We start from the raw sequence: 21,296 nt of genomic DNA, 5'->3' as shown, positions 1-21,296 counted from the left end.
ACGGCAGAAAAATAACAAAAATAATTATTAACAAAACAAACAATAAGAAAAGTAAAGGCAGAAAACATGAAAAAATGAGTGATCATAAAATGGGAAGGGTGCTCAAAAGTTCACACAAAATAGCTACAGTACCAAGGAGTTTTGAAATTTAAATTTCTTTTTATGTTGATTTTGAGAGAGAGAGAGCGAGAGCGAAAGCGAGCAAGCACATGCACACAAGCAGGGAGGGGCAGAGAGGAGAGACAAAATCCCAAGCAGGCTCTGCACCATAAGAGCAGTGCCCCATGTGAGCTTGAACTCTGGGTCCATGATATCTTGACTTGAGCCAAGATCAATGCTTAACTGACTGCGCCACCCAGGAACCCCTGGAAATTTAATTTTTAATCAATACTCAAAAAAGAAGTTTAAAGGGGGTTAAACAATTCCAATATCTAGAAAAAAAGAGATACTGGCCTTTGGACTTTAATATATGCACCTGATATAAACTTTGTTAATAAAACAGTGCAAAAGGCAAAAAAAATATATTTTATATATATTTACATTTATTTATATATTTTATATTTATATATATATATAATGGTATTATAAAGNTTACAGAGGAGACACACACAGAATACATAAACAGAATAAAAGATTCTCAATCAAATATTTATTAGCCAGTAGTCCAATAAATAAGAAAAGGTATCTTTTAGAAAGTAAAAGACTGGAGCACCAGGATGGCTTGGTCAGTTAAAAGTCCAACTCCTGATCTCAGATCAGGTCTCGATATCAAAGTCATGAGTTCAAGCTCCATGCTGAGCTGCAAAAAATCTGGTTTTTCAATTTTAACAGGATAAGTATCAAAACCCACTGTAAATAGTATTACAAAGAAAATCATGAACAATATCTCCACTATTACCACTAATACTTAAACGTATTCTAGAGAAATCCAGCAAGAATAAGAAAACTCCACTAGCACAATTTTATCTGCTTTCTATTTACAAAAGGAGTTTAAAGTCAACTTTTCTTCAAAACAAAGAAGTTAAACTGCAAGGTTCCTTCAATATACAAAATGCTCAATTTTAGTTCCCCAAACTGTGATTTTAACCATTGTTTATATTTATTTTGTTAAACTATACATGCTTACTGATGAAAATATACATATTTCTTAATCAGAGATTACTGTCTCAAGAATCTGTAAAGAGTACGTATTTCAGTGACTGACTCTAGCATCCTATAACTATACTAATTTAGTAATCTGAAACGTTTCATTATTTAACACCCCACTGCTTTATTAACTAATATATGAGAAAATAAGTGATGTTCTAATGTTAATACAAAATCACTACATAACAATAAAGGAAACAACTGAAAAGAATATAATAATTGTAAATATTTATGTACCCAACGTAGGAGTGCCTAAGTATATAAACAACTATTAACAGACATGATGAAGAAATTAACAGCAATATAAGAGCTGGGGGCTTTAACACTCCTCCTATATCAGAGGATAGATCAACCAAACAGACCATCAACAAGGAAAGAATGACTTTGATTGACACATTAGACTAGAAGAACCTACCAAATATATTCAGAACATTCCAATCAAAACAAGCAGAATACACAATATTTTCAAGTGCACACAGACTTTTCCCCAGAATAGATCACGTTAGCCTACAAAACAAGTCTCAATTTAAAGATTAAAATCATATCATGCATCTCTCCCACCACCACAAATTGAAAAAAAAAATCAATCACAAGAAAAAATCTGGAGAATACAAACACATGGAGACAAAATAACACGTTACTAAACGATGAATGAGTAAACCAAGAAATCAAAGAGAAAAAAAAAAACACATGGAGAGAAATCAAATTGAAAACATAACATCCAAATCTTTGGGATGCAGCAAAAATTATTCTAAGAGAGAAGATTATACCAACACAGGCCTATCTCAAGAAGAAAAATCTTAAATAAACAATCTAACCTTACACCTAAAGGAGCTAAAAAAAAAAAAAAAGAACAAGCAAAGCCCAAAGCCAGTAGAAGAAAGGAAATGATAGAGATCGGAGAAGAAACATTTGAAGTAGACTAAAAAGCAATAGAACAGGTCAATGAAACCAGAATTGTTTGAAAAGATCAATAACATTGATAAACCTTTAGCTAGACTCACAAAAAAATTAAAAAAAAAAAAAGAGAGACCTCAAAGAAAATCAGAAAAGAGGAGAAATAGCATTCAACATCACAGACATAAAAAGGATTACAAGAGAGTATCATAAAAAATTATATGCCAACAAACTGGACTACTTAAAAGAAATGGATTAATTCATAGAAACAAATAATCTTCCAAAACTGACTCTGGAAGAAAGAAACATCTAAAGATTGATTACTAGCAATGAAATTCAATGAGTAACTAAAAAATTCCCAACAAACAAAAGTCCAAGACCAAATGGCTTCTGAGATGAAGTCTACCAAACATTTAAAGAAGAATTACTGCCTATTCTTCTCAAATTATATTAAAACGTAGGAGAAGGATAACTTCCAAATTCACAAATTCACCCACCCTATGAGGCGGCCATTACCCTGATATCAAAGCCAAATAAAGATGCTATAAATAAGTAAATAAAACTACAAGCCATATCTTTGACAAAAACAGTTACAAAATAATCTTAACAAAATAACAACAATCCAAATCCATCAATACATTAAAAAGTCATTCACCATGACCAGGTGGGATTTATTTCAGGGATGCAAGGGTAGTTCAGTATTTAGAAATCAATCAACATAATACATCACATTAACAAGAGAAAAGATATAAACCATATGATCATCTCAGGAAATGCAGAAAAAACACTTTACAAAGTAACACATCCATTCATGATAAAAACTCTCAACAAAGTAGGCTTAGATGAAACCTATTTCAACATAGTAAAGGCCATATATGAAAAACCCACACCTAACATATTCAGTGGGGGGGGAAAATCTTGAGAGCCCTTCCTCTAAGGTAAGGATGTCCACTCTCACCACTTTTATTCAACATAGTACTGGAAGTCCTAGCCACAGCAATGAGACAAGAAAAACAAATCAAAGGTATCCAAATTGAAAGTAAAACTTTCACTTACTTTGCAGATAACAAAGCACTGACAGGGAAAAATCTGTTATAAGACGGTCAATAGGACTAACAGGAGAATTCCAGACCCTACCAGAAGACTCTCCTTCCAGGTTTTTCTTCCCACCTGCTTGCCAGGCGCTTCAAATTATTACTAATGCGGAATGCATAAGTAACAGACTATAAATTATCCCCTCTGCTTGTGCTTGGGCCTCAGAGCTCTAGAAGAGTGATCTCCTCTGGGCCCACCGGTGTAATATAAACCTCCTGCCTTCCAAGATCTCCGAATGCTGCTTCGTTCTTCTGCAGGATGATCCAGACCAGGTTCCATAACAGTATTATTATAAATAGAAAACCCTAAAGACCCCACCAAACCATTAGAACTGAAAAATGAAATCAGGAAAGTCACAATACAAAATTAACATACAAAAATCTGTTCCATTTCTATACACTAATAATAAAGTGGTAAAAATGATATATTAAGAAAACAATCCTGTCTACAATTATGCCAGGATAAACAAATTATCTGGGAATAAACGTAAGGAAGTAAAAGAACTGTACTCTGAAAACCATAAACACTGATGAAAGAAACTGAAGATATATGTTCATGGCATCAACAAATTAATACTGTTAAAGCTTATATATTACCTAAAGAATTCTATAGATTGAATGCAAATTCCTATCCAAGTATCAACAGCATTGCTCAGAGAACCAGGACAAATAATACAAAATTTGTATGGAATCACAAAATACTCTGAATAGCGAAATCAATGTTGAGAAAGAACAAGGCTGGACATACTACAATCTCAGATTTCAAATTATACTACAAAGCTATAGTAATCAAAACGGTATGATACTGGCACATGCATAGACAAGAGATCAACAGAACAAAATAGAAAGTCTAGGAATAAACCCATGCTTTGATAGTGAATTAATCTATGACAAAGTAGGCATATAGTAGGACTATACAATGGGGAAAAGACAGTCTCCCCAACAAATGGTGCTCGGAAAACTGGACAGTTACGTGCAAAAAAAAAAAGAAACTGGATCACTTTCTTGCACCATATTCAAAAAGCAAGCTAAAAATGGATTAAAGATCTAAATTGGAGGCCTGAAATAATAAAATTCCTAGAAGGAAACATAGGCAGTAATTTCTTTGATTTTGACCACAGAAACATTTTTCTAGTATGTCTCCTCTGGTAAGGGAAACAAAAGCAAAATTAAAGTAGTCGGACTACACCAAAACAAAAAGCTTTTGCACAGCAAAGAAAACCATCAACACAACTAAAAGACAACCTATTGAATGGGAGAAGATATTTGCAAATGATGTATCTGATAAAGCACTAATTTCCAAAATACATAACGAACTGACACAACTCAATATCAATAGAACATAATCTAAATAAAAAGTAGTCAGAGGACCAGAAGAGACATTTTTCCAAAGACATACAATCACCAACACACATGTGAAAAGATGCTCAGTATCACCAATCATCAGGGAAATGCAAATTAAAACCACAACGAGATATCGCTTTATACCTATGAGACTGGCTAAAATCAAAAACACATGAAACAATAAGTATCGGTGAAAATGTGGAGAAAAAAGAACCTCGTACACTACTGGCGTGAATGCAAACTCATGCAGCCACTGTGGAAACAGTGTGGAGGTTCCTCAAAAAATTAAAAATACAATTACCAAGTGATCCAGCAATTCTACTAATAGGTGTTGACCCAAAGACTACAAAAACACTAATTCGAAAAGATATATACCTCCCTATGTTTGCTGCAGCATTATTTACAATAGCCAAGATATGGGAACAATCCAGGTGTCCATACATACATGAATGCATAAAGAAAATGTTATGACATACATACTGAAACACATACAAACACACACATATAAAGGGACATCACTCAGCCATAAAGAAAAAGTGAGAACTTGGTATTTGCAACAATATGGATGAACCTAGAAGGTATAATGCTAAGTGAAATAAGTCAATCAGAGTAAGACAAATACCATAAGACTTTGTCCATATGTGAAATTTATGGGAAAAAAAAAAAAAAGAGTCAAAAAGCCAAGTACAGAGAACAAACTGGTGGTTGCCAGAGGGTAGGTGGGTTGGGGGATGGTTCAATTAGATGGTTGAAACAAACCTAATAGAGATTAAGACTACACTTATTGATGAGCACTGAAAAAGGAACCTTGAGTCATATGACACACTTGAAACTAGTAACTATATATTACATTTGAATTAAAAAAACTTACAGGACAAAATGAATTTTATGTTTAAAATGTAGCTCTTTCCCATTAAAACTAAATTAAAAAGACTAAATGAGGTATCATTTTTGGCATACAAATTAAAATGCTTGAGTTGAGATAATAGTATTGGTGATGCTGTAGTTAATGCAAGCAACATAAAAGAATGGTACAAACACATCTTACTAGAAAGCTCAATTTTATACAGACTTCGATCTTGCAATTTCACTTCCAGGAATTTGCTCAAAAGAAATGTTAACAGATATACACAAATATCTAGCTATAAGGATGTTTAATATAATCCGATTATAAAAAGGGAAAAAATAAACAGCTAGCAGTAGGAAGTTAATAAACTACATCACTATACACATACGATGAAAGACAGTTACTCTTCAACGATAGTCTTCACTAATTTGATTTTAAAGTAAAAACAAACAGAACCAGAAATTTTTATTCAAAAAGGATCAAGGCTCTCTGTCCAGCATGTAAAAAGCTTGGAGGTTAACACTCTTTTCCTCACGGCAAGAAAAAAATCTGAACTGAAAAACAACAAACTGTTCTTAGATCTTCAAGAATGAGGTCATAAGGCACTGTGTCTTCCAATATTAAGACACACACAGGCAGATACAGAGAATCACAATAGAAGCCCAAGTACAGAAATTGCACTGGAGACAGTGACTGTACAAAATTAAAATGTGACTGCCAATTTGCTACAGGCTCAATGTTGAAAAGCTTAAGAGTTAAAAAACTCAGGAGGGCCCAGTCTCAGGGAAGACTCCATTCTGAATTTTACCTCCAGGTACCCTTCTAGGTTCTCTATACCCATCTGATCTTCTAACAAGGATCAGAAAAAAATTTTCTCCTGTGGCAACAGAGATATGGGAAAAGTAGACACACCTAAAATACATCTAGAGCATTCTGTCCTCCTTAACAAGGCTTGCCAGCAAAGCAAACTATTTTACCAGAGCCCAACTGACTCCGGGAAGAGAAATATCCAACTCCAGCCCCTCCTTCCCTTCCTGACTCATCTAAAAGGGGCAATGTGTGTGTATTTGTTGGGAGGATGGGGGAAAGCTGAGAAGTACCTGCAAAGTTACTATGTTTGGGGGCAGAGGCTCTCTTGCATACACAAAACTGAGACCTAATTACAGGAATACATAATGCTTCTCCTCCCTCAACATCTTCCCATCATTAATAGGGCTCCTGTATTAAAGTAGGGTTTACAAGAGAAAGAATTCTCAGACTTAGTTTATGAAATCTCTACAGAATTCCAAAGAAAACAGTTGGAGACAAAAGCAAGAACACAAGAAATTTTAGCTTCTGGCACCTAAGGGTACAGCAAACAGTAAACACAACCTAATTTTAAGCTGAATAAACATAAATATCTCACATTACTTACTTACCTCAGTTCTTTATACACAGTACATCATTTCTAGCTTTCAACAAAATGTTACAAGGCACACTAAAAGAAAAAAAAAAAAAAGACAGAACCTAAAAAGAACAAGACTCAGATGTGACTAAGATTTAGGAGTTAGCAGACTGGAAGTATAAAACAACTATAACTAATATGTTAAGGGCTCTAATGGGAAAAGCAGGTATCCTGCAATTACAAATGGGCATTATAAACAGAGATGGAATTTCTAAGAACGAAATCAAGAGGAAATACCAAAAATCAAAAACCCTAAAACAGAAAAAAAGCATGTTTTAGTATGTTCAACAGTATAGAAATGACTGGAGAAAGAATGTTACAAGGGATATAAGGAAGGAATTAGGAATGCTTTATTGCATGATACTTGTACTAATTGTTAATTGGTATAGTGTTTTTTTGAAAATAGGTTTGGATTGCTTAAACATGTATACTGCAAATTCTACAACAACCACTGAGAACAAAAAAATATATATATATATATAATTTATAGCCTGAGAAAGAGACAGCAAAAAAAACTGAAATAATATAAAATGCTCAGTTAAAACTAGAGAAGGCAGAAAAAGAGTGGAGGACAAAAACAACAACAACAACAACAGAACAAGGGCAACAAAGGGAAAACGGCAATACATCTGGTGGATATTAATCTACGTCTGCCAGTAAGCACTTTAAATATCAGTGGTCAAAGTAAATACACCAAATAAAAAAGAAACTGTCAGACTGAGCAAAAAACCAAGACCCAACTATATGTTGTCTGTAAGAAACCTACTTCAAATATAATGGCATACACATGTCTCTGGCAGAGATAAAGGTATTCACTAATCAAAAAGCTGAAGTAGCTATACTAATTTTGGATAGTGCAGGCAGACATATTAGGAATAAGGAGTATTATATAATGATAACGAAGTTAATTCTTCAATAAGACATAATAGTACTTAATGTGTGCATGTTTAAAAGAAGGTCAAAATTCATGAAGCAAAAAAAAAAAAAAAAAGAAATGCAAGAAGAAACTGATGAATCATGCTTATACTTAGAGACATCAATATCGCCCATCAGTAATTGATAGACAATCAGAAAAGACCTACCTGAACTGGGCAGTACCATCAGTCAAATGGATCTAACTGATATTTATAGAACACTACATTCAACAAGAGCAGGCAACACATTATTCTCAAGCTCTTCTTGCACACTCACCAGCCACATTCTGAGCCATAAAATACGCCTCAAATTTAAAACAACAGAAATCATATAAATAATGCTCTAACATGATGATGAAATTGAACTAGAAACAAAAAATAAAAAGATATCTGGAAAATCTCACAACAAAGAGATTAAACAACACATTCCTAAATAATACATGAGCCTAAGAAGAAAAATCAAGAAAAATAAAAACTGGTAATGAAATGAAAATGAATATAGAAATTAACCAAATATAGAGATGCAGCAAAAGAAATCCTTAGAGGACAATTTATAGCACCAAGTACATATATTAGAACAGGAAAAAAACCTAAACATCAATAATCTAAGTATCTTAAGAAACTAGAAAAAGCAAATTTAACCAAAACTATACAAAAGAAATAATACAAAGTAGAGTAAAAAATCCATCAGGAAAATCAACAAAATAAGTGACTCAGTTTAAATTTAAAATTTATAAACATCTTGCCAGGCAAAGAACAAAAGATTTTAGAAAGATAAGACACAAATGACTAATAATGAGAAATGAAAGCAAGGCCATCAGCACTGAGCCTTTAAACACTAAAATGGTAATAAGGGAAAATTATGAACAACTCTAGCCCACAAATTTGATACCTAAATGAAATGGACCGTTTTGTTGAAAAACACAATCTAACAAAATGTATATAAGAAAAAACAATCTGAATACATTTATTTGTATTCAAGAAATTGAGTCAATAAATAACCTTCCAAAACAGAAATCATCAGGCCCAGACAGGTTCATTGGTAAACTCCACCAAACATTTACAGAACAAATGCTAACAATTCCTTACTTACGATAAGTCTATTCCAGGAAATAAAGGTGAATGAATACATTCTAACTCATTGTATGAGGTAAGCATTACCTTAATAGGAAAACCAGATAACATTACAAGAAAGGAAAACTACATACCAATATCTCTCATGAATATAGATGCAAAAATTCTTAACAAAATATTAGTAAACTGAACCACACAATACATAAAAATAATTATATACAAAAAATAAACGGGATTCACTCTAGATATGCAAGACTCATTCACCATTCCTAAAGCAAATGATTAATCCATAACAACAGGATAAAAAAAGAAAAATATGATTTTACAAGAGATGCAGAAAAAGCATTTCACAAAATCCAACACCAACTCAAAAGTGCTGTAGGAATAGAAGGGAATTTCTTTAATGCTAAAAACATCAAAAAAAAAAAAAAAACCCCTACAGCTAACATCATTTTTAATAGTGAGAAATTACATGATTTCCGACTCAGATCAAAAACGATCACCACTGCTGTTCAAAATGATACTTGAACACTTTGCTAATACAATAAGACAAGACAAGGAAATAAAAGGTATATAGACAGGGAGGAAGAAATAAAACCATCTCTGTTTGCAGATGGTAAGATCATGTATGGAGAAAATCCCTAAGAACAGATACACACTATTGGAATTAATAAACTATTGAAGCAAAGTTGCAGGATATAAGGTTAATACACCAATGTCAACTGCATTCTACATGAGGAAAACTACAAAACTCTGATTTTAAAAAAATCAAAGAGGACCTAACTAAATGAACAGATATTCCATTTACATTGATAAGAAGACTCAGTATTGTTATTATGTCAGTTCTTTCAATCTTGATCTATAGATTCAATGAAATTCCAATAAAAATTCTCAAGTTATTCTGCAGATATGATAAACTGATTTTAAAGTTTACATAGAAAGGAAAAAAACCCAGAACAGCCATTATGATATCGCAAGAGAACAAAGCTGGAGGTCAGAAACTATCTTACTCCAAGACTTACTGTAAAGCTAAACTAATATATAAAATTGACCCTTGAACAACAAGGGTTAACTGCTTGGGTCCACTTATACACACTTTTTAAAAATAAATACAGTACAGTACTGTAAATATATTTTCTCTTTATGATTTTCTTTTCTCTGGGTTAAGAATATAGCATATATTACACATAACATACAAAATAGGTGTTATCAACTGTTTGTTATCAGTAGGTAAAGCTTCCAGTCAACAGTAGGCTATTTGTAGTGAGGTTTTGGGAGGACCTAAAGTTACACACTCATTTTGAACTGTACAGGTAGCTGCAACACTAAAACTTGTGTTGTTCAAGGGTCAACTGCAGAGTGCGGTAATGGTGAAAAGAATAGAAAAATTTAAAAATGGAACAAAATAGAAACCCAGATATAGACGCATAAAAATACTTTTGACAAAGAAGAGAAAATAATTCAAAAGATAAAAGTTTAAAAGTACCAAAACTGGACACTCATGGGTAAATAACTGAGTTGACAGAGAACTTAAACCGTTCGCAAAAATTAACTCTAAATGTATCATACACCTATACATTAAACACAAAACTGTATGACTTCTAAAAAGGAACACAGAAAAAAATCTATGTGACTGTGTCTGACAATGAATTTTAAGAAACACCAAAAGCACAATCCAGGAAAGAAAAATCTGATAAACATAATTTTATTTAAATTAAAAACGTATGCTCTATAAAAGACACTGTTAAGAGAATGAAGACAAGCCACAAAGTGAGAAAAAAATACTTGCAAAACACAGATCTGATAAAAGACTGGTATCCAAAACATACAAGGACATTAAAACAACAATAAAATGGAAAAAAGCAACCCAGTTAAAAAATGGACAAAAGACCTTAACAGACACCTTACCAAATAAAATATATAGGTGATAAATAAGCATATGAAGAGATGCTCAGTATTATATGTCACTAGAAAATTGCATATTAAAACAACAATGATATTTCCACTCCATACCTAATAGAATGTCTAAACCCAAAATAATGATGAGATCAAATGCTGGTGAGGACATACAGTAATAAAAACTCTGATTCACTACAGACTAGAATGTTAAATGGTACATCTACTTAGGAAGACAGTTTGGCAGTTTCTTACAAAATTAAGCATACTCTTACCACACAATCTGGCAATGAGGCATGTTGGTACTTATCCAAATGAATTAAAGACTTATGTCCACACAAAAACCTGAACCAGACTGTTTATAACAATTTTACTCATAATTATGAAAACATAGAAGCAATGAAGATATCCTTCAAAAGGTAAATGGATCAACAAACTGTGATATGTCCATAAGATGAAGTATTATTTAGTGCTAAAAAGAAATGAGCTACCAAGACATGAGAAGACATGAAGGAAACTTAGATAGTAATGCTAAGGCAAAGCACAATTTGAAAAAGGATACACACTGTATCATTCCAGCTATATGGAAAAGGCAAAACTATGGAGATACTCAGAAAAAGCAGTTTCCAAGAAATCAAGAGAAGGGAGAATGGGTGGAACACAGGAGACTTTTAGTGCAGTTAAAATGATTTTTCTGTAATACTGTCATAGTGTGTATATGTCATAATACATCTGTCAAAACCCAGAATGTACAACTCACAGAGTAAACCTTAAACTAAACTATGAACTTCCCTTAATACCAATGTATCAGTACTGGTTCATCAATTGTAACAAACATATCACCCAAGGCAAGATGCTAATAAGGTAAACTGGGTTAATACTAGGGGAGCTAGGCCAGTAGGAATATATGGAAATTTGTTGTACTCTTAAGTTAATTTTTCTCTAAACCCTAAAACTGCTCTAAAAAAGACGTTTATTAATAAAAAAACTAAAAGAAAGAAATGATCAAAGTCACAACTTTTAATCTTCTATGTGGTCAACTATGGTGGCCTCAAAACACATGCAAAAATACACACTCAAAACCTCTTTACTCTTTTTAATGATAATTTGTGAAAAACAGAGATGAAAACACACACTTAAGGAAGATTTGTGAAAATGAAATCTGAGTACAATACATAATTTCAAGTCACTAAGATTATAAAATCAAGTAAAAATTTCTGTAAGACAAAATCTGTTAGAGCAGAATATAACTATACAGAAATGTCTGGAAAACAATAATGGTAATTCACAGGAAATATTAGCTACTTTAAAAATAGTTTAGGGGCACCTGGGTGGCTCAGTTGGTTGAGTTGCCAACTTCAGCTCAGGTCATGATCTCACAGAGCATGAGTTCTAGCCCCATGTAGAGCTCTGTGCTGACAATTCAGAACCTGGAGCCTGCTTCCAATTCTGTGTCTCCCTCTCGTGTCTCCCTCTCTCTCTCTCTCTGCCCCTCCCCTGCTTGTGTGCAGGTGCCCTCTCTTTCTCTCTCGAAAATAAAACAAACATTAAAAAAAAAAATCCACAAGAATAAAAATACTTTGAAACTGATTTATCTGGGCACCTGGCTAGTTCAGTTGGTTGAGCATGTGATCAGCTCAGGTCATGATATTGCAGTTCCTGAGTTCCAAGTCCTACATCCGGCTCTCTGCTGTCAGTGCAGAGCCCACTTCAGATCCCCTATCTCCGTCTTTCCCCGCCCTCTCCCTGCCCTCTCCCCGCCTCACACCCACCCACACACACACTGTCTCAAAAATGAATAAACACAAAAGAATATTTATATACAAAAATAAGAAAAATTGTTATATTTTATTTGTTCTTATCAACACTGATCATGGCACTATTTAGGAACATAACATTGGTTGGCAGGATATTTCTACAATATAAAGCAAATAAACATAGGACTCTTTTGTAAGAGTATGTAATATACTGGAAAGATGTTATTTATTATTTTAAAATATTTTATAATGTTTTATTTATTTCTGAGAGAGAGAGACACACACAGCGTGAGCAGGGGAGGGTCAGAGAGAGAGGGAGATACAAAATCTGAAGCAGGCTCCAGGCTCTGAGCTAGCTATCAGCACACAGCCTGACGCAAGGCTCGAACCCACAAACCACAAGATTATAACCGGAGCCAAAGTCTGACGCTTAACCCACTGAGCCACCCAGGCACCCCTTATTATCTCTTATTTTAAAAGTATACAAGGAACACTAGGGTGGCTCTTGATTTCAGCTCAGGTCATGATCTCAGTTTGGGAGTTCAAGCCCCAGGTCTGGCTCTACACTGACAGCATGGAGCTGACCTGAGGCTCTGTCTCCCTTTCTCTCTGCCCCACCCCCGTGCCCGCTCACTCTCTCTCTCACAAAATAAATTATTTTCCTAAAAGTAAAAGTACACAACAAAACTTTACGATCCGGCTCTGTTAATAAATGCATAGAAACACAGACTAAAAGGACTTAAAATTACATGATTCAACGGCTTAGAATTATTTCTAGGTACAGGAATAATAGATTATTTTCACTTTTTCTCATCACTTTTATACTGAATGTATTACCTTGTTTGATTTTTAAAAAATCATGGTGCATATTATTTAAATCAAATAATATATAATTTGACTATATAAAGTTACCAGTGCTCGGACACTAAACATTTTAATTTAGCTTGTAAACATGTTACACACATAAAATTTGTTTCAATCTAAGTTATTAACACATGATGCCCACCACCCATTGCATCAGAATGGTGCTATATATAACACATTGGACAGAAGTCTAATAGTTATTAGCTACAACGCAACTTTTAGAGGAAATATTGCTTTTTACTCAGTAAGTTGACTGAAACATATACAAATCTAGGAGTGATTATTTTAAACAATAAAATAATAATATATGAAACAATATAAATCGACTTTTCTGGGTCATCTATATTTAAAAAATGTGTATTTTTATAATGGTGGCAAGATGCGACAAAGTGAAACTGTGCATGAACACCAAAAGAAAAGCTAACATACTTAGACCTTTAATCTTGTCAAGTCTGATCTCAATCTTTTGGCAAAACTTCATATTAATCTCACTGTCACATTATTCAAGGAAGAAGTAAAATAGATTTTATTGTGTTTTTACGGGAGAAGGGACATTGGGAAAAGAATATGCTATTAAGGGGAAGAAGAAATCAGGAAAAACTAGCAACCCCAACAGATGCTTCTTTGAAGATAAGCCCCTAGAAAAGAATCTGGAGTGAAAAGGGGTAATAAAACTGAAATTGATGCATGAGGTACAATTTTAAGTTCCATATTTGATACATCTCCTAGTTTATAATCTTTAACTTGTATCTTATTTTCTCATTTAAGCATTTCATAAAACACAGTCTCATCAGCCAATCTGGTTCAAACAGAATAAAAACATAACACGGTCACTTAATAACCAACATTTTAATTTGCATTGGAATTTACAAAAGCCATCTCTCAAAAATCTACATTGCTAAAACAGTTAAAATTAAAATGGAAGCCTCTACCCTCTCCATCAGAAGTCAAGAGATCCTACCAAGAGTAAGAAAAGGACATTATAATGCGAGCTACCAAGCACAACAGAAGGTGAGGATTATCATTAAAAAAAAAAAAAAAAAGCTAATGTTGTGATTCTTGTGCTGTTTTCAGCTAGTTCTCAAAGCACTGGCAATCAGGCTTACGCAGTCTGTGAACAGGGTTTCTCATAATAGGCACTAATGACATTCTTAACTAATGCTTTGTTGTGGGTGGCTGTCCTATGCATTATAGGATGTTCAACAGAATCTGTAGCATCTATCCACCAGTTTTCAACAGCAACTCCTGATAATCAAATATGTCTCAGGACATTGCCAAATGTCTTCTGGGAGTCATATTGTCACAGCTGAGACCACTGACTTATAGGCAAAAGATTGGAAAATTCTACTCATTGGGTTATTAGCCCAACAGAAAAGGGTTCCAAATAAATAAAAAGCTGATGTCAGTGATCCCCCCACAAATGTGCTCCAGACAAATCCTTCCAGTGAGAACCATTAATAACTAGCAAGCCTTGGCCAAATTCACATAGCCTGAAATAGCTTCTTGATGCCCTTCACATAAATTTGAACACACAACCAAGGATCACAAGATAGCTGAGGAAAACTCCTAAAATGAAAGCCTCTAAAACATCCTAAAAGAAAGGATAACTTAGAGAAAACCAAGTAAGGAGAAATAAACTTCAAAACATAATTTCAATTAAATCCATAAAGAGAAAAAATATCGGGATGCCATTTTAAAAATGCAGAAATCAAAAAAGTTATTGGAATTTAAAAGTATAACAATAAAAATTAAAGTCTCAAATGTTTAAAAAATCAAGTAAATCTCCCAAGAATCTGTAAAGCAAAAGACTGGAAGACAATTTTAAAAATGGGAGAAAAGAAACAGTTCTAAGAGTGGAATATCTAATTGCAGTTTCAGAACCAAAAATAGGGGGAAGGATATTACAGGACAAGTATCAGAAACTTTCTCAGAGGTAAGGAATACAAGTTGCCAGACAGAAAGAACCCATGAAATGCACAGCAAAGTCACCTCACATCACTGTGACATTTCAGAACACTGGGTACAACAAAGAGAACCTTCTATAAGCTTCAAACAAAGAAAAAGGGCAGAAGCTTCCATAAGGAAGAAAAGAGTGAAATGCAAACTGCTGAAAACAAGAATGGCTTCAGAGTTTATATCGAACACTAAGAATTCTTTTGCAATTCTAAAGAAAAACATTTCCAACTTAAAATCCTACATCCAAACTTAAGTTAGGATAATCTAAAGTTATTTACAGGAACTTAACGTCTCAAACCATTTGCCTCCTAGATAGCTACTGGAAATTGTGACCAAATAAAATGAATATAACCACTAACCTTAATGGATTACTGTTAAACTTTAAGTGATGATAACCTACAGTAAAGAAATTCTACACAGGTACTCAAGCAAGAGGAAATAGATCCCCAAAGAAAATTCAGAGATACAAAAATTAACACAACACAAAGAATTACATGGGATATAAGAAACAGAGGATCTATCACAGAATAGAGAAAGGTTGCATGAGGGGCAGCCACATCAAGGAGCCAGCTTAAACTGGAGATCAGAATGTTCTAGGAGAATTTTCTCACTGATAGTTAAACTGATTTAAAAAAATTTGATACTTCTGATCTTATGAAGAGGATGTGCTGACAATAAGCAAGCAGATTATTTGAGACTGAATTAATGATAAATATTGAGAAACTACACAGACATAGGATGGTTATCTACCAAAAACTAAGGTATGATGGAATGATGGAGGGGGCCTGGGTCAGAAAAATCCAAATTTACATCACTCACTGTGGAAGTCAATAGATAATGCCTAAAATGTAAAAGTCAAGTGGTAGCATATAAGATGTTATTTGGAAATATGGAGTTAAATACCAAAAGAATCAGACAAAAATTTTTTTAAAGTGTTTGCCCCTAGAGAGGGGGAAATGAGGGGTTTAAAAGCCACTCTGTCCAACATCACATCCTTCCTAGGGCCTAGCAAGGTGGGGGGTAAAGGCCCAACCATTTCAACCCACCATGGTGCAATTCTGGTGAGCCACATTCTAGAGAAGTGAACCTGTGATAAATAAATTAAGCTCTTTTTAATAAGCTATGTTGAAATAGTTAATATTTCAAGTGCATGTTCTTTTACATTTGAAACTGTTAACTCACAAAAAAGTTTGATATATTTTCTAAATTTTAATTAACTTGGCATCTTATGCTGTAGAGGCCAATCTGATTTAAAAAAAAATTAAACTAATGTATGACAAGTTAAAACACACAATTTTGGCTGGAAGCAGAATACAGGCAGGTACACCAGTAACATAAACACCATACTCAGTCACTTTTTCCTGAAGACTTGTACCAAACCAGAAGAAAAGACTGAGCGACAAGAAAGGCTGAGCTTCTGGGAGCTCTGCTAAGCTATGAAGAAGAAAACTGAAACACAACCTCAACAAACCTAGGATGCAAATAAATCATCATTCAAATTTAAAGTTGAGATCTTAAGAACAATATTATTTGAATAAAGAAGAACTGGATGTAAAATGGAACTTGTCGAACTCATGACTGGAAGCCCTACTTAAAGTTATGTGTAAAACAGAAGTACTCTGAAGTCCTGAACATGAATGAACTAAGTGACTTGGGACTGGTAGCATGCCTGTTACCTTTCCTAGGAAAACACGCCTTCTTGTAAAAGATCCCATTATCGTAGGACTTATATGTTCTTATGATTTTTCATATCCAACAACTGGCACACAGGCACACAAGAAAAACAAAATCATGAACCAGCAGAAACAGACCCATTAAAAATTAAGAAACTGGAATTATTCATCACAACAAATTATGAATACTGTCTTAATAAAAAGCTATAACTGTAATTTTTAGTAAGTAGCTAGAAACAGTACGGATAGATATAGGTGATTTACTGCTTAAAAAGACACTGATCCACAGATTCAAGAATCTTAATTAATTCAAAACAGGAAAAAGAATCCTACACAAAATGCCACAAAGAAATAGCAGAAAAGAAAAAGAAACATTCTTTAAAGATTTCTTTCAAAGCAGCAAGTATTAGATTGACAAGTGACTTCTCAAAATCAATAATGGAAGCAAACAACAACAACAGAAAGCAAAAACAAAAACCCACAGCGGATCATTATCTTCAAGAAAAAAACCCACCACAATCCTACGATTTAAAAGACCCAAAACTTCCTTCAAGATTGAAGGTGAAACAAGACAGTTGGAAGGTAAGCAAAAAATTAAGATAACTGGCCATCAGTACACCTGAATTAAAGATATTCTTGGGGCACCTGGGTGGTTCAGTTGGTTAACCATCAGACTTCAGCTCAAGTCATGATGTTGTGGTCCACGACAGTGCTGACAGCTCCAAGCCTGGAGCCTGCTTAGGATTCTGTGTATCCCTGGCTCTCCCCCTTCCCCCCAGGCTCATGCTCTGTATCTGCTTCTCAAAAAATAAATTAAAAATTTTAAGAAGATTCTAAACAAAATCTCCTTTTGTATTAAAACCAGAAGGAGAAAGATCCTTAAAGAAAATTCAGAGACGCAAAAATTAATGAAGACTGAAAGTGGTAAAAATATCGGAATATGAACTAAACATTGGTGGTAAGAGCGGCACTGTCCGAGAGAGATATAATGCCACTCAAAATTTTCTAGTACCCACAGTAATAAAAGTAAAACAAGGTAAAATTAATTTATCATAATTTCAAGAAGCAGTCATAATAAAAGTTGAATTATTTTACATTGTTTTCATACTAAGTTTTAGAAATCTGGTATTTGACACTTACAGAACATGACAATTCACTTGCTAAATTGTCTTCAGAAATACTTGATCTTTATTTTTTTAAAAAGTTTATTTACTTATTTTGAGAGAGAGAGCTACCACACAGGATCAGGGGAGAAGAAGAAAGAGGGAGAATCAGAATTCTAAGCAAGCNGACCTGAATGGAAATCAAGAGTTGGACACTTAACTGACTGAGCCACCCAAGCACCTTTTGATCTTTACTTTTATTAAGTTTACAATTGAGAAAATTCATTTACATACCCAAGTTGTTCCAGACATACTTAAGAGTTTCTCAACAACTGAATCAAGTATCAATTTTCAAATTTAAATTAGCACTTCATAAAACTAACACTTTTAGTCACATTTCAAGTGGTCCACAGTCAACCGCAAGCTGGCTACGGTATTGGGTAGAACAAGTACAGAACCACTTCCTTTGAGTTAAAAATTACAAATACATTTAGAACACTAGGAATAGCATGTATGCCAGTAAGGAATGAAATGAGGATAAAAATCATCCAGGAAGTGAGAAATGCTCCAAGTATAGAGATGATATTTGCCACACTGGTCAACTCTTCAAGTAAAACAGAGACAACCCAATAGAAACACTGTGAAAAGGAAAAGACATTTCAAAGAAGAAGAAATCCAAATATCCTATAAATATTTTACAAAATGCTCAAAATCATTAATAATTAGGGCACTGTAAAAACATAAAGCCACATTTATCATGTTAGCATAAACAAAAAACATCAACTATTGGCAAGACTGTAGCAAAAAAGTATCTATCACATACTGCTGGTGGGAGTTTAAATTGATATCTCTTTTTGAAAAATTTGGCATACTCTACATTCTACAAAAATGCATGCTATGTGCAGAAAAATACATGCATAAGAACATTCATAGTAGCACTGCTCATAACTGCTAAAATCTGGACACAATCCAAATGTCCATTAACATTAGAGGAGTTAAATTAATTGGGGCTTATTCAGAAAAAGACTTACTATGTGACACTATAGACATTACTATACAAAATGAAAATACATGAACTGTAGCTAAATGTACTAATAGGGTTAAATATTGCTGACACGTGAGGAAAATAACACATAATGTGTTTGACTCTTTTAAATATAGGTAAAATACAGACAAAATTCATCTACATTGGGTGGGAATGCCAACACTGGTGCTCAAAAAAGTACTTGAAATAAATGTAGAAAATAGTTACCATAAAAATCTGGTTGCTGTTAACCTCCTGTAGTGGTGAAGCAGGAGGAATATTCAAGAATGGATGGGGGGTAGGAGTAGGTCCCCAGTGCCAGGAATGTTCTAGTTCTTGACTTTGGTAGTGATCACTGAGTTCACTTAATAATTACTCATTTATACTGCATACCTATGATTTTTGCACTTTTTTTTACATATTTAATATTTTAACATAAAAAATTAAAATTTGTTATATAAGGCACTTAAATTACTTTGCTGTGACTTTTTCCTTTATAAAGTGATATATATTTGGTTACAATATAAATAAAATTTTAAGGCACAGGATTCTAGTTTTGATTCCACTTGACAAGATTATTGAACGCAGAGAGCAGTCAGTACTAGGCAATGATGCATAAATAGGGTCAACTGCCAAAGCGTAAGTAAAATGTAGAACACTAACAACTTTAATCGATAGTATATCCTAAAGAATAATTATTTACAGAATTAAATAATACCAATTATTGGCCTTAAACGATACTGAGGGATAATCTCAAGGTATTTTTTACAAAATAAATTAAATGAAAGATTGAAATGGTTCTAGTTAAGATTGTACGAAATGATGTGAAAACCGGTGTTACTTTACTAAAAAAAGACTTACTGATGTAAATACATGAATCCTTTAATAGTGTGAATATTATCTCATGAGGCAAACATTTCCAGCAAAAACAGGTAGCATTTAATTGAGAAATCAAAGGATCTAAATCCGAGACTTGAAACCAAAGGCACTTAAAATATTCATTTAACAATCTCTCATCTACACTACAGAAAAGGAAAAAAAATTATAATGTCCCTTCTCTATCAACCGTAACACTCCATACAGAAGACTACACAATCCCATATCCCTTTCTGAGAACAAGCATAACGTTTTGGTGCAGCAGCAACGCCAAGATACGGAAGGGCAATTCCATTCAAGACTTCCCGCTTGTTCCCTCCCCCAAAAGCATTCCAGAATTACGAGGAGGGTAGCGAAGTAAGGAATAAGAGTCATACCTAATACAAGCAATATATGTAATGCCAAGTTGTCAAAATTCACACAAGGCGCTTTTCTCTCCCCCTGCTCTGAGCTGAAGAAGCAGCCAACAGTCATCTGCAGAGGCTCCAAAGATTCCATTTCTAACAGCAAGATCACATTCCTCATAACCACCACCGGGTGTAGTCAACACCCCGCCAGATATCTAGTTCCACGAGGAATCCTTGAAGGCTTCAGGGATTCGTAGGCAGCCTCACAGGAAAGCCACGAGACTGAAGGGGCTTGCCTGATTTCTGGCCTGCCTGGCCTAGACAAGCCTGCCCCCTTCCCGCATTCCGAGTCTACACAACCTTCTCTCCTCATTCTTTTCTATTAGTCTTTCGCCACTGGCGACCTTAGGCCTTCGTTTTGAGGCCAGCCTACCCCATGTTACCTCTCACAGAAAAGTCTGCCCTTACCAGGGCAGAGCAGGAAGCCAGCCACCACAGAAAGCGATTCACAAGCGCCCCTGGCCGCGTAGTCAGCCCAGCTTCACCTGCCGCGGCCAACGGAACACCAATTCTCCCGGCATTCCCCGCGCACGCAACGCGTCTCCCACCCCGCCCCACTCCCGCCCAAACACGTGACTATATTAGTCTCCGTCCACGCCCACTTCCGTTCCTCCACTTTCCCTTAGGAGGTAGGAGGGGGCAGGGGGGTGTTAAAGAGTAGCGACTTCCTCCTACTCCCCGCCCCCGCCCCTCTACCCCCTGCTACAACGTCTTCCGGGTCGCAAGTGCCTCGGAGCCTTCTGGGAAACCAGATCATTTCCTCCCCTCCCCCTCCTCTTGCCTTCAACCAACCAGCCTCCCGTCAGAGAGGGACATGCGCAGTGAGTGCCTCCCGTCTCTTCTCCCCCAACCCCCCCTCCCCCCCCCAGCAGAGAGACCCCAGCAGCAGCAGCAGCTGATGATGAAGAGAGAGGCAGTGGCAGAGGGGGGGCACCTTTTATTTCTATTTTTAAAGGGACAGGACAGTGATTTTACCCCAC

General features: G+C 34.8%; 2 protein-coding genes across 6 annotated transcripts in view; one reads left to right on the top strand and one right to left on the bottom strand.

Annotated features, from left to right (window-relative positions):
- ORC4 (origin recognition complex subunit 4) overlaps positions 1 to 20,830 on the bottom strand; it is an 81,262-nt gene extending 60,432 nt beyond the window's left edge. The window contains exon 1 of one of the 5 annotated variants that reach the window (XM_077767795.1): positions 20,700 to 20,830. Coding sequence is in view for 3 of the 5 variants with exons in the window: in XM_077767793.1 (XP_077623919.1) it covers positions 20,287 to 20,434 (148 nt within the window). In the remaining 2 variants the exon portion in view is untranslated. Of the gene's footprint in view, positions 1 to 20,286; positions 20,634 to 20,699 lie in introns of those variants that run through there. The other 4 variants (XM_077767794.1, XM_077767793.1, XM_077767792.1 and 1 more) reach the window with 4 other exon arrangements.
- Positions 20,831 to 21,097: 267 nt separating this feature from the next.
- The window catches only part of MBD5 (methyl-CpG binding domain protein 5), a 430,738-nt gene continuing 430,539 nt past the window's right edge, over positions 21,098 to 21,296 (top strand). Inside the window, exon 1 of the mRNA XM_077767790.1 lies at positions 21,098 to 21,137. The gene's annotated coding sequence lies outside the window, so the exon portion shown is untranslated. The remainder of the gene's footprint in view (positions 21,138 to 21,296) is intronic.

The sequence above is a fragment of the Crocuta crocuta genome, unplaced genomic scaffold, assembly GCF_008692635.1.
Source record: "Crocuta crocuta isolate KB4526 unplaced genomic scaffold, BGI_CrCroc_1.0 scaffold154, whole genome shotgun sequence".
Lineage (NCBI taxonomy): Eukaryota > Metazoa > Chordata > Mammalia > Carnivora > Hyaenidae > Crocuta > Crocuta crocuta.
The sequence above is the reverse complement of the archived record's forward strand: the minus strand, read 5'-3'. Positions and strand labels throughout refer to the sequence as shown.